Source organism: Rosa rugosa, chromosome 3, assembly GCF_958449725.1.
Source record: "Rosa rugosa chromosome 3, drRosRugo1.1, whole genome shotgun sequence".
NCBI lineage: Eukaryota > Viridiplantae > Streptophyta > Magnoliopsida > Rosales > Rosaceae > Rosa > Rosa rugosa.
Window position 1 is genome coordinate 27,977,192 of NC_084822.1, and position 11,575 is coordinate 27,988,766.

At 37.3% G+C, this 11,575-nt stretch overlaps 2 protein-coding genes across 2 annotated transcripts; one reads left to right on the forward strand and one right to left on the reverse strand.

Moving 5' to 3' along the window:
- The first annotated feature begins 1,230 nt into the window (after positions 1-1,230).
- Positions 1,231-7,717, forward strand: LOC133739568 (DEAD-box ATP-dependent RNA helicase 39). Its single transcript, XM_062167349.1, has 9 exons — positions 1,231-1,906; positions 2,361-2,456; positions 2,539-2,727; positions 2,858-2,998; positions 4,243-4,383; positions 5,559-5,701; positions 6,314-6,443; positions 6,563-6,611; positions 7,154-7,717. The coding sequence occupies exons 1-9, from the start codon at positions 1,373-1,375 to the stop codon at positions 7,576-7,578; spliced, it is 1,848 nt and encodes a 615-aa protein (XP_062023333.1). The 5' UTR covers positions 1,231-1,372; the 3' UTR covers positions 7,579-7,717.
- Positions 7,718-9,212: 1,495 nt separating this feature from the next.
- Positions 9,213-9,518, reverse strand: LOC133737504 (lactoylglutathione lyase GLX1-like). Its single transcript, XM_062165041.1, has one exon. The coding sequence runs from the start codon at positions 9,516-9,518 to the stop codon at positions 9,213-9,215; it is 306 nt and encodes a 101-aa protein (XP_062021025.1).
- Between the last annotated feature and the right edge of the window lie 2,057 nt (positions 9,519-11,575).

An 11,575-nucleotide genomic window follows, 5' to 3' on the forward strand; every position in this document is an offset into this window, starting at 1 on the left:
CGGGTGGGACGACGTCTTAGGCCATGGAGCCCTCCACCAGCCGGTTGGCTTAAAGCAAACATGGATGGAGCTTTTGATGCAGCAGCTCACAGAGGTGGTTTGGGGGTGGTAATTCGAGACGACAGCGGTCGAATTGTTGCTGGAGCTTGTGCTAGTGTGAGTGTAGTGCTCTCCCCGGCATTGGTTGAAGCTTTTGCTGGGCGTCTTGCTTGCCAGGTGGCGGAACGATTTGGGTTGGCACCGGTCGTTTTCGAAACTGATTGCCTTCAATTAGTCAATGCTATACATGCCGAGGGTGAAGATACCTCTGAGTTTGGTAGTTTGGTGGATGATATTGTTCATTCTCTGTCTTCTCTTCAGAATTGTTTGTTTACTCATGTTGTTCGGGAAGCTAATGTTTTAGCTCATAAGTTGGCTAGGTGTGCTCTAGGCACCGGTTTATTGCTTTCTTGGTGTGGACCAGTTCCCACAATATTGGAGGAACTCCTCCATACCTAATGTAATCTCTTTGATTCTTTAATATAGCCTGTCGTTTCGAGTTCAAAAAAAAAAAAAAAAAAAACTAAATTTTATCTTATTAATTAATTATTCTCACTAATTTGAATTTATATTATGGTTAAAAAAAAGGTTGAACAATTGAATTTCAATTGATTGATTATAAATCAAGACATTGACCAATATTGCTACAATATATGTTAATGGGCGAAAACAAAATTGATGAGAATAATTAACCATAAACATCAAGTGATCTTTATTGTATATTTATGTTGTTGGGAGATTAGGAATGAGAATAAACTCGCTAGACAGACTAACAATTTGAGTCAATTTCTATTAGAAGATACTGGAGCATTGAAGAGACAACAAGTTATTATTTTGTTTTGTGTTTGGGCTGCATTTGTTTTATTTTATTTTTTTTATATTTTGTACATTCTAGGAAATCTGTAGAAGTCATTCATAATAAAGTATATAGATTTTCATGAATTAATAAAAGTCTGTTGCTAAAATCAATGGTTTTAAGAAATCCATAACAGTCTATCAACTTTTTAAAGAGTCTGTGGACTTTTCAAAAAGTCTGTCATTTAAAAAAAATCTGCACAAATCCAAATACAATACACCCCCCTAAGTAAACTAGTTCGATTTAGATATAGATGATCTCTCATTCTAAAAAAAAAAGAAAAAAAAAAAAAGATATAGATGGTCTCTATTCATTAATAGACTAAATCTTAGTGAAGCTCTTCATGTTTGGGTCGACAGAATTGCGGGGCAGGGCTTTATCCCAAACCTCAACTCAGGCACTCGAATGATAAATCAGTATACACGATACAGCAGATAAAGCATCATCCCATCAGTTCTGAGGAAACCAAAAGAAGCCATGGGAGGAGCAGCAAAGACCCTCCTCACTCTATCTCTCTCCTCAAATCTCTTCACTCTCTCACGTCTCCCAGGACCAGCCAGACGCTTCTCTCTCACAAAACTACCAAAACCCACCAGGGTTTTAACAGGGTTTAGGCCTCTTTGCACTGCCACAGCCACCGTTAGTCCCATTCAAGTTGAAGACCAAGACGGACTTCAACCCTTGAAGCATTCCGTGCTTCTTGAGAGGCTTAGGCTCAGGCACCTCAAGAACTCTACTAAACCGCAAAACCCAACGAGCACAAAGTCGATTGGGTATGGGGAGAGACAGAGTGAGGATAGGCCAGGGAATAAGAAGAAGATTGAGGTTGAGAGTTTTGAGGAATTGGGTGTGAGTGAGGAGGTGTTGGAGGCTTTGAGAGAGATGGGTATTGAAGTTCCTACTGAAATTCAGTGCATTGGAATCCCAGCAGTGTTGGAAGGCAAGACTGTGGTCTTGGGTTCTCATACTGGGTCTGGCAAGACTTTGGCTTACATGTTGCCTCTTGCACAGGTGCTCTTGTTTTTAACAAAATCATTTAACCTATGTGGGTCAGTTAGTTTTTTTTGAATATTGTGTTTTGTTAAGATGCAAAGCTCTAAAATTTGGATGAGTTATTCTGGAACTTAGACTACACTGTGTTCTCGTTTCATTATATATTTTTGAAATGTGATGTACTCATTGATTTATTGTGTTTTCTTCACGTCTACCTCTGCCAAAATCCATTTCTGGTATTGGGTTGATTGAGTTTCTTTAGGTTGTGTGTATTCTTCTCTGCTTGCTTATGGTTTCATCAATTGTAGAAATTTTTATTTTTGATCTTATTTATCATAAAAAAGAAGAAGAAAATTGCAAATTATGGATAAATATTGATGTTGCTGACACTTATTTATAAGAAAACAGAAATCGTGCCTATGTTACATCAGGATCAATCTCAGTAATGCTGTTAATCTGTTGATTTTTGTAGCTGCTGAGAAGGGATGAGGCCCAAAATGGTATTATAATGAAGCCCAGGCGTCCCCGAGCTGTTGTGCTATGCCCCACTAGAGAGCTGTCTGAGCAGGTTGCTTTTGTACTTGGGAATTTAGAACCACTCCCTCTGGAATCTGCAATTTCTATTGACTGACATCAGGTCTGTGTTCTAGGTGTTTCGTGTTGCCAAGTTCATCAGCCATCATGCAAGATTCAGGTCCACTATGGTAAGCGGTGGTGGTAGGTTGAGACCTCAGGAGGATTCATTGAATAACCCAATTGACATGGTAGTTGGGACCCCTGGAAGGATTCTTCAACATATTGAGGATGGCAACTTGGTTTATGGTGACATCAAATACTTGGTACTAGATTTACTTCTTCATTTAGGACTCTTATTAGATAATATGATAATTTCAAATTTGCACCATCTTCAATAAATGAACTCAGTCTGATGAGTTGTTTGTGCACTTGGTGATATTGTTGATCTCTTAGGTGTTGGACGAGGCAGATACTATGTTTGATCGTGGCTTTGGTCCAGACATTCGCAAGTTTCTTGCCCCATTAAAGAATCGTGCTTCGAAACCTGATGGCCAAGGATTCCAAACTGTTTTGGTCTCTGCCACAATGACAAAGGTGTGCTATTGCATTGCCATCTTATTTTGTTCAATTTGGTATGGCATTATCATCTTTTTCAAAGAACCTAAATCTAATATTTGGGCCTATCAACACCAATTGGAAGTCAATTGTTCCTTACCACTTGTCACCAAATGGGACTATTTTGCTTCATAAATGAGCCTAATATACTTTTCTTTTGCTGGACATGTAATGAGTTCTTTTTCATTTTAATCATTCATGATTACAAATTTGACTTTTAGCAATGGAATTAAAGTTGAGATATTCAGATCTAGTGCTCAGTATTCACTGAGATCATAGTGTTTTTTAGTGTAGAAGACCGTGAAAATGGGTTGGTTTCTTTTACATATATATGTAAGCATTTCTCTTTTGGGCTTGCTGGGCAGGGAGATATTTTCTTCAACATTTACAATAAATGTGATGGAGGAAGTTTTAATTTCCTTTTCATGAATGTGCAGCCATATCTTTTCAGGTCTTGCTTCTGCAGGGACAGATATATGAGCTGTTTCTGGAAATACCAAGAACCTACCTTTTAGTTTTCTTTTTATATGACTTTTGCATAGTTCTAATACTCTTCCATTTTCAGATATAACCGGCAAAAAGAACTATTAGGTTTACTGGGTTCATTTTCAGATACAAATCCACTAGTCTAACTTGTGCAACTTGCTTTAAGCCCAAAAAAAAAAAAAAAAAAAATTAACAGTGAAGTTTCTTTATGCAAAGAAAATAATGAAAGTTTCAGAGTCAAGCTAATGATGAGTCATTACTAATGTCTGTAACTGCACAGACCTTTAGACTTATAGCTGTGTTGAAAGAGAATCCTTATGGTACTATTCTTGCATTCAATATGTTAATAATATCAGGTTCAATATCCTTTTAAGTGCGGCACATGTGGAGAGAGATAAACTTGTGTTGTGGATCCAAGGAGAAAACTGTGAAAGACAGTATTAATAGATCTTTAATTAATTAATTACAAATTACATATTGATGCATCATTCAGAAGTAATCATAGCTGCATATGCGGGAAGGGGGTTGGAAATTGAGAAGATACTTGACGGAGACATGCAATGTTTGAACAAAAAAAATGGTTTTCTTCTGACATATCTCTTAGATGTGGTGCCGGACATCCCGGAACCTGTTTATGAATTATGTTAACTACCTGTGACAATTGTGATCTAGCTAACTTCTTCTGCAAAAATTGTTTCTTCAATGGAATAAGTAGTTGACAATTGCGGATTTGGCAGGGAGTGCAAACTCTGATTGATGAGGAGTTCCAAGGAATACTACATTTGCGCACATCCTCACTGCATAAGAAGATTGCATCTGCTCGTCATGATTTCATTAAGCTTTCTGGTTCTGAGAACAAGATGGAAGCATTGCTGCAGGTCGAATTCTATGATACCCTTTTCTCTTCTCCATTCTCTACTTATCTCTACTGCTTATTATTTTCTTTTTCTTGTGGAGAATTATCTCTAGTGTTTATATTCTTGATCTGGATAGGTCATAAAGATTATTAATACCTTTGTTAAGCTAGTGAATTCTTAAGTATTGAGGGGGAGAAGGTATAGTTATTAACTATTTAAGTCATAAAATTGGTTATCTTTTGATGCCATGTATAAAAAGTAATTAAAAAAAGGAACCTGAGATTTTGATTTCGATGCGGACTCTCAATATTTTGATAGTTACTAGTAGTGTTTTGTATGTAACTTGCTCAATGAACATGTTGATGGAACTTCAGTTGTTTTTAAAAATTGAAGGTGTTGATGGAACTTGCCCAGCTATTAGAAAGTTCATTGAAAAACTGAATTGTATATCAAACTGAATTGTATATCTTTATAAGAATATTGACACCTTTGGTAAGCTAGTCGGTTGTAGGGGAAATATCATAGCTGACTAGCTTACCAACCGTTATAAGTAATCCAGTAAGTTTTTAAGAATATCCCAAATTATGAATCCCTAGAAACTGGACCCCAAAAACTTATACCTTCTTCTCAACCCTAAAATCCAAAATTGAAGCCCCTGAACCCGATTCAAAATACCATAACCTCAATTCGAAATCCCAGAGTCGCTAATTGGAACCCAAAATCCCAAATGAAAACCCAAGACTTCAAATTGAAACCCCACATGTAGCACAATTTGATAACTAGAACCGGCAGAAACAAAGAGGGAGAGGTTATTTGAATTGTTGAAGCCATAAGCCTACTTATTTTCACATATCTATATGCATGCTTGAGTCGATAGACCTTTTCTGTGTAAGGGTCACCAATGGCTCTGATGGATCAGTATGGGTTGTTGACATTGGAAGACAATTGTATCAACCCATATCCATTTCAGTGGGTGTCTTTTAATGGCAGTCGGAATTAATTTTGTTATTTTGACTAAATTCAGTAATATTGCTCATTTTTACGTAACTGTTATTATGAGTGTTAAATTTTTTTTTTTTTCCTTTTGTTCCTGGCCTGGTATCCATGACTTCAGGCAACTTTGCCTGATGAATTTAGCATGGCTCATATCTCAGCCGTGTGCCAACAAAAATTTTTGTGGTTTTATGGTGAACCAGGTTCTCGAGCCAAGTTTAGCAAAGGGAAACAGAGTAATGGTGTTCTGCAACACTTTAAATTCCAGCCGTGCTGTGGATCACTTTCTCAATGAAAATCAGATCTCAACTGCCAATTACCACGGTGAGGTGCCAGCAGAACAAAGGTGAGAGGGTAAAATATTTTACCTCCTATAGCCTTCTACTTATAATGTCTGCTCATTTTATGTGGTATTGATCTCATAGTGAAGATTGTACAAACAGACATTTAGAGAACTAAATACACTTCACCACCGGCCTGGTTCGGCAGTTCGTTTTGAAATTAAAAAAGATGACGGTTTTGATTCCGTGAACTTTTGGATTCTATTATTAGGCAAAGTCAGATGACTGTGGACACAGCAGCATTTAGTTTCCTCATTTTTTTTCTTCCCAAACAAACATGCTGTACTTTCTGGACTTGGAGTCTCTTTTACACCTTTGGCTGAAATTGTTGGCTACACAAGTGGTTGAAATTAAAATTAGTAATTTTGAATCTAAAGCCATATGGAAGATGCTTCCTCTTAACCTTTAGTCAGTTACTCTATTTGCATGAATTCATCATTTCATGGTTTACATCCTTTGCCTTTGCATTCAACTGCCTTATAGATTTCTATTCCACATCAGGAGTCTGCTTAGTCTCTACTGTCAACATGCACAAGCTAAAATTTGAATCAATCTACATGTCGGGCATTCAGTTTTCAGTATTTGCCTAACTACATTCTTGTAACACTGTAAAACAGGGTTGAAAACCTCAAAAAGTTCAAGAGTGATGATGGAGATTGCCCAACATTGGTCTGCACAGACCTAGCTGCAAGGGGACTAGACTTGGATGTAGACCATGTTATCATGTTTGATTTTCCCTTGAATTCTGTAAGCATCAGAAAGCCAATCATTTTCAGTGTGAACTAATTTGCTAATGTGAATAAGACTCCCATTTGTTTCCATTTTCTTTTTACGAACCATAATATTTCCCCTCTCTGATTATTTAGATCGACTACCTTCATCGTACCGGAAGAACAGCTCGCATGGGTGCAAAAGGTATACTTTTATTTCTACTAGCATTTTCTTTTAATATTTTTCTCTTTGGTGTAATTGTCGTCATCACTACTAGACTTACCAATCCATTTGTAATGTTTTTAAATTTTATTTTTTGTTTCATCTACAAAATTTTACAGAGTATTGCACTGAAGATACAACGTTCGTAAACGTAATTTACATCACAGTAACGATGAAATTGTAAACCATTGGGTGAGCAAATTGGTTGCAGAATGATAGATTAAGGGTTGGATCTCATTTAATATAATTTAAAATAAAGGCATAATAAGGAAAAGGAAAGAATAAAAGGTAACACATCTTATGTAAAATGAACATGCCCCTTATTGTAAGGTCGTGTTTCTCTGTATCATGTCCTTTATCTGTTGGCCATCCGAATGGGACAGTTCTTTGGAGTTTTTTGTTTTTTTTTCTTCAGTTTGACTGTCAAATGTTCTTCCTTTTCTCTGGTATTGTGCGGCAGCGTTAATTTCTGGTTAGTTATATTCTCATATACTCTTGTAAGTCATTAATTCTTTCTAATACAGGGAAAGTGACGAGTTTGGTTGCTAAGAAGAACCTCATGTTAGCCACTCGTATTGAGGAGGCGATAAAGAAGAATGAGAGCTTAGAATCGCTGAGTGTAGATAGTGTCAAGAGGGATGTTGCCCGTGCCCGCATTACTCCACAAAAAGCGAGCAATCCAAAATTTACAAGAGTCTCAAATCAGAAATCCAAGAGCAGACCATCGGGAACAAAATATGCAAAGACATCTGTTCAGGCATCAAAGTCGGTAAAGGCTGTAAAGCCTTCCAACACAAATAACTCTAAGAAACCTTTTTCTTCTGGGAAGAGGCCATCAGAAAGCAGAAGGTCAACAGCAGTTAAATCATCAGCTTCAAAGTTGAGTGTTGTTGGGTTTAGGGGACGGACTTCTTGGTCTAATAAGAAAGAATCATCAGTGTCCAACTGATTGATCAATTTTGCACTGAAATCCTCTTCAAGTATAGACTGAGCATATCAAGATATTGTGATATTAATGTTGACTGGATGCTGTAATTTACTAACAGAACATTGGTAGTATTGTGCTGTCTCTTGACTGGCATTTTTTATTTCCTTTTCCACTAATTCCATTAGGTTACATACTCGATGCATAGTCTACAGTACTATTATCAAATATTCAAATTACATAGGATGCTATTTATCTTGTCAAACATGATACATATCAGTCCTACTGTTCTTTCAAATTAGTAATTATCTTGAGGAAAACAGAAAAGAACAAAACAAAACAAAAACAAGAAATCTTGTGAAAGGAGGCATCGTGGTTGTTCTTATTGAAACGAGTCCACAAGCAGGGTAGTGTTGAAGCATTGCAGCAGTACCTGTAAGCTGTCGTTGGCATTTTGTTCTTCCTTACTTCCAGGTTAAACGAGGAGTTTTGTCAGGCTTGGTGACATTCCCCTCGGAGTCATAGATTATGACTCCTGAAAAATCTGGTAGCTGGCACTTACCTCCCATGAGTATGTTTTTCTGCCAGACTGGGTCTTCTTGATCACCACTATCATCCATGCTTTCATCATTGTCACCTGGTTGCATATGTTGTATAACTGGACCATCATCGACCAAAAAGTTGGTGCAAGAATTCCACCGACGCCGCCATTTGCGGGAATGAGAAGCACACATGAACAATGAGAGGGCACAACATAGAAGGGTCAGAGCAGCCAGGCCGACTTGAAGTGTGCTTGGTAGGGGCTGTGATAGAAGAAGCTGGCGAGCCATGAGGAATTTGAAGATATAGTATGAAGGTTCGGAACCAGGATTTATCTATATAGTTTCAAAATTTCCTGTAGGAGTAGTTGAAATTAGAGGATTTGTTACGGTTTATATAGTGTGGTTTTGGTAAAGCTTTGACCTCCATCCTTCCATTATATTAATGTGCATTTCCATCCACCAAAGGTTTATGAAAGCTGAGTTGGTGAACTGAATGTTTTCTTGTTTTCCTGCAATGCTCTTTGTAATTTCCGACCCCCTGAATCGACGACAAATAGAACACTAAAGCAGTAGACTGAAAGTGAAAGGTATTGCTGAAATGCTGCTAAAATGTTCATGGCAACCTTTTGCAGCAAAATATAGCTACTAACGAGGATTCACTCAAGTGAAAGAAGATTTCATTTGCAATTGCTAATTGGTTGTATATGGTATCGTTTTATAGAATAGTTTTTGGAAACTGTTTTGCAAAACAAAAACGAGAAATTGAAGATTCCATTTGCAAATGCTAATTGGTTGCGTATGGTATCGTTTTATGGAATATTTTTTGGAAACTGTTTTGCAAAACGAAAAGGAGAAATTGAATTGGGAAAATTTTACAAACAATACACCAAGTCAAGGTCACTAATAATTTCCATACATAATGTTCCAAACCGATCATTTTGGTACATGGACTTTCGAGCCCGACCCACTTTGTAAACATGTCGTTACTAACGCCGTTTAGTCTTATGTCATTACTCATTTGTCATAGGGTAATTTAGTACTTGTACCTCTATCTGACTTTGACACTGTCCCTCTCTTCCTCCATGGCTGCGACCAGAATTTTTCCCCGTCCTCTACCTACTCCCTTGTTATCTTTCCTCCAAGCTCTTTTGTAACCAAACCCAATCCCAATATCATAGGAATTACTCCATAATTGTAAGTGAGCTCCATTACAAAGTTCGTTTCTTCTGGCCCGAATCCTAGGAAAGCATTCGAGTACTTCTCTTTTGGAATATCCCTATGCCGCAATAGCTTCATCCCAAGAGCCTCGGTGTAAAACTTGATGGTGCGCTCGAGATCGCTGACGCGGTACACGGCGTGGAGGAGGTGGCGCTTGTCCTTCTTGGGCAATTCCAGAAGCTCCGAAGCGATGAATATCCTCATCAATTTCTTCTTCTATCATCCGATTCATCAAAGTGAATGGGATTCATGGATCCGCCCACAATTCTTCCTCCCTCACCTTCACCTTCATCATCGTCGCTCGCCGCCGCCCGCCTCTGCGTCGCCAGCGGTCATAATTGAAACCATGAATTTTCCAACAACAATATCAAATCAAATTTCTAATTTCTTGATCAAATTTTCTGCAATTAAAGGTGAGGGACTGGGTTCAATGCTTAGATCACAGAAGTAAGGCGATAGAACTTACTTTGAATTTCTTGGATAGCTAGCCATGCCTGAAGCCAAAGCTTTGCCTTTGATACAGAACACGATGAACAAGAGGGAAAGAAGATTCGTAGGGTTTTATTACTAGTATATTTACTTTATTTTTTAACTGAGTTAAGCCTCCCGTGCTTCACTCTCGTACTCCATATCTTCCTCACTCACCATAGCCATCAATTCAACTGTCACAACAACGAATACCCTAGATTGGAGTTGGAGATCTTGAACAGATGAACCCAATAGAGAGAAGATGTGGGAGGTGAGGATGAGAGATTAAAGATTAAAAAGTTTGGTTTCGGCAGAGATGCTTGAGAATTGAAGGGTGTTGATTGATGGTAAATGGTTAGAATTGCAGAATTGCAGAGGTAATCGAGAATGGGAGTGGGGTGCTCAGAGTAAAAACTCGAAGAGACCAAATTAGGCTAGGTGGCACTGAAACTAATGGCGTCATTGACGTCGTGTCTAGATAGTAGGTCGGGTTTCAGATTTCATGTACCAAAATGCTCGGTTTGGAACTTTATGTATGAAAATTATTAGTGGGCCTTTACTTGGTGTACTGTTTGCAAAATTTTCCCATTTTACATTTTCAAGAGGTGCAGCTATTTCTACCCTATTAAATACTTTGTTCACCCTATAACCAATTTTTTTTAAATTCCAAAATTGTCCTTGACTACAATTATTAACAAAAACAATGAAAATGAGAAATAAATTTTATCAATAAATAAAAGTTTACCCAACAGACATCCATTTTATCATCTCAGCTTTCTTGACCCAAAAAAAGAAAATTATCATCTCATCTTCTTCATGGCTAGCCTACCAAACAATTAGGTAGACGAAATTTTCATGCTATAGCAACAAGTAAAAAGAATTGTTGGTTAGTATTATTTTGTTCTACTTCATGTGATTCTACGTCATCACTGTAGTTGATGAAGGGATAAGATAGAGAAGAGGAAATAAACCGAAAGAGTAAAAAGAAATTAGAAGGCATGGGATTGCAGCACGATGGTGTGCTTATTTTTTTTTTCTTTTCCAGTTTCATATTTTCAATGGTGATATCTTTTTTTTTATTTATCTAATTATTTGAGGGTGAAATTGGAAGTTTCAAGATAAAATTTAGGGTTATTATCACAAATGGTACCTGAACTTATCCTCTATTTTATCGATGGTACCTGAACTTCAATTTTAATCACAACCAGTACCCGAACTTTTCGATTTCATTTTAAGTGGTACCTAAGGCCACCTTCGGTCACTATTCCGGCAAAAAAGCCAAATCTTAAAATAAAATAAAAAATTTAAAAAAAAAACAAGTTCAAGGCAAGTCTATTACCAAAAAGATCATCACTATATATGATTGCAACTCTTGAAATCATCAAAGATCATCACTATGATCGCCTTACATGCTGTTTTTAGTCAGAATAGTGACCGGAGGTGGCTCTAGGTACCATTTAAAATAAAATCGAAAAGTTCGGGTACTGGTTGTGATCAAAATTGAAGTTCAGGTACCATCGATAAGATTGAGATATAGTTCAGGTACCATTTGTGATAATAACCCTAAAATTTAATTGTAGGGTGAACAAAGCATTTGGTATGGTGGAAATAGCCCCACCCTTTCAATATTTAGAAACACGTTTGGAAGCTTAATTAGCAAACTGTTTAAGGAAAACTGAAATTGGGAGAGAATTGAGTCGTGCTTTCATTAATAATAGGGGTCTCTATATATAGAGGATTACAAGACATAGAATCAGAGTTGTATAAGGAAAGATAATCGTACAATTAATCGG

Coding starts and splice junctions, on each gene's coding strand:
- LOC133737504 (XM_062165041.1), bottom strand. CDS start 9,518: ATGAGGATATTCATCGCTTCGGAGCTTCTGGAATTGCCCAAGAAGGAC.
- LOC133739568 (XM_062167349.1), top strand. CDS start 1,373: ATGGGAGGAGCAGCAAAGACCCTCCTCACTCTATCTCTCTCCTCAAAT. Junction 2,999..4,242: donor TCTCTGCCACAATGACAAAG/GTGTGCTATTGC, acceptor CGGATTTGGCAG/GGAGTGCAAACTCTGATTGA. Junction 5,702..6,313: donor GAGGTGCCAGCAGAACAAAG/GTGAGAGGGTAA, acceptor ACTGTAAAACAG/GGTTGAAAACCTCAAAAAGT.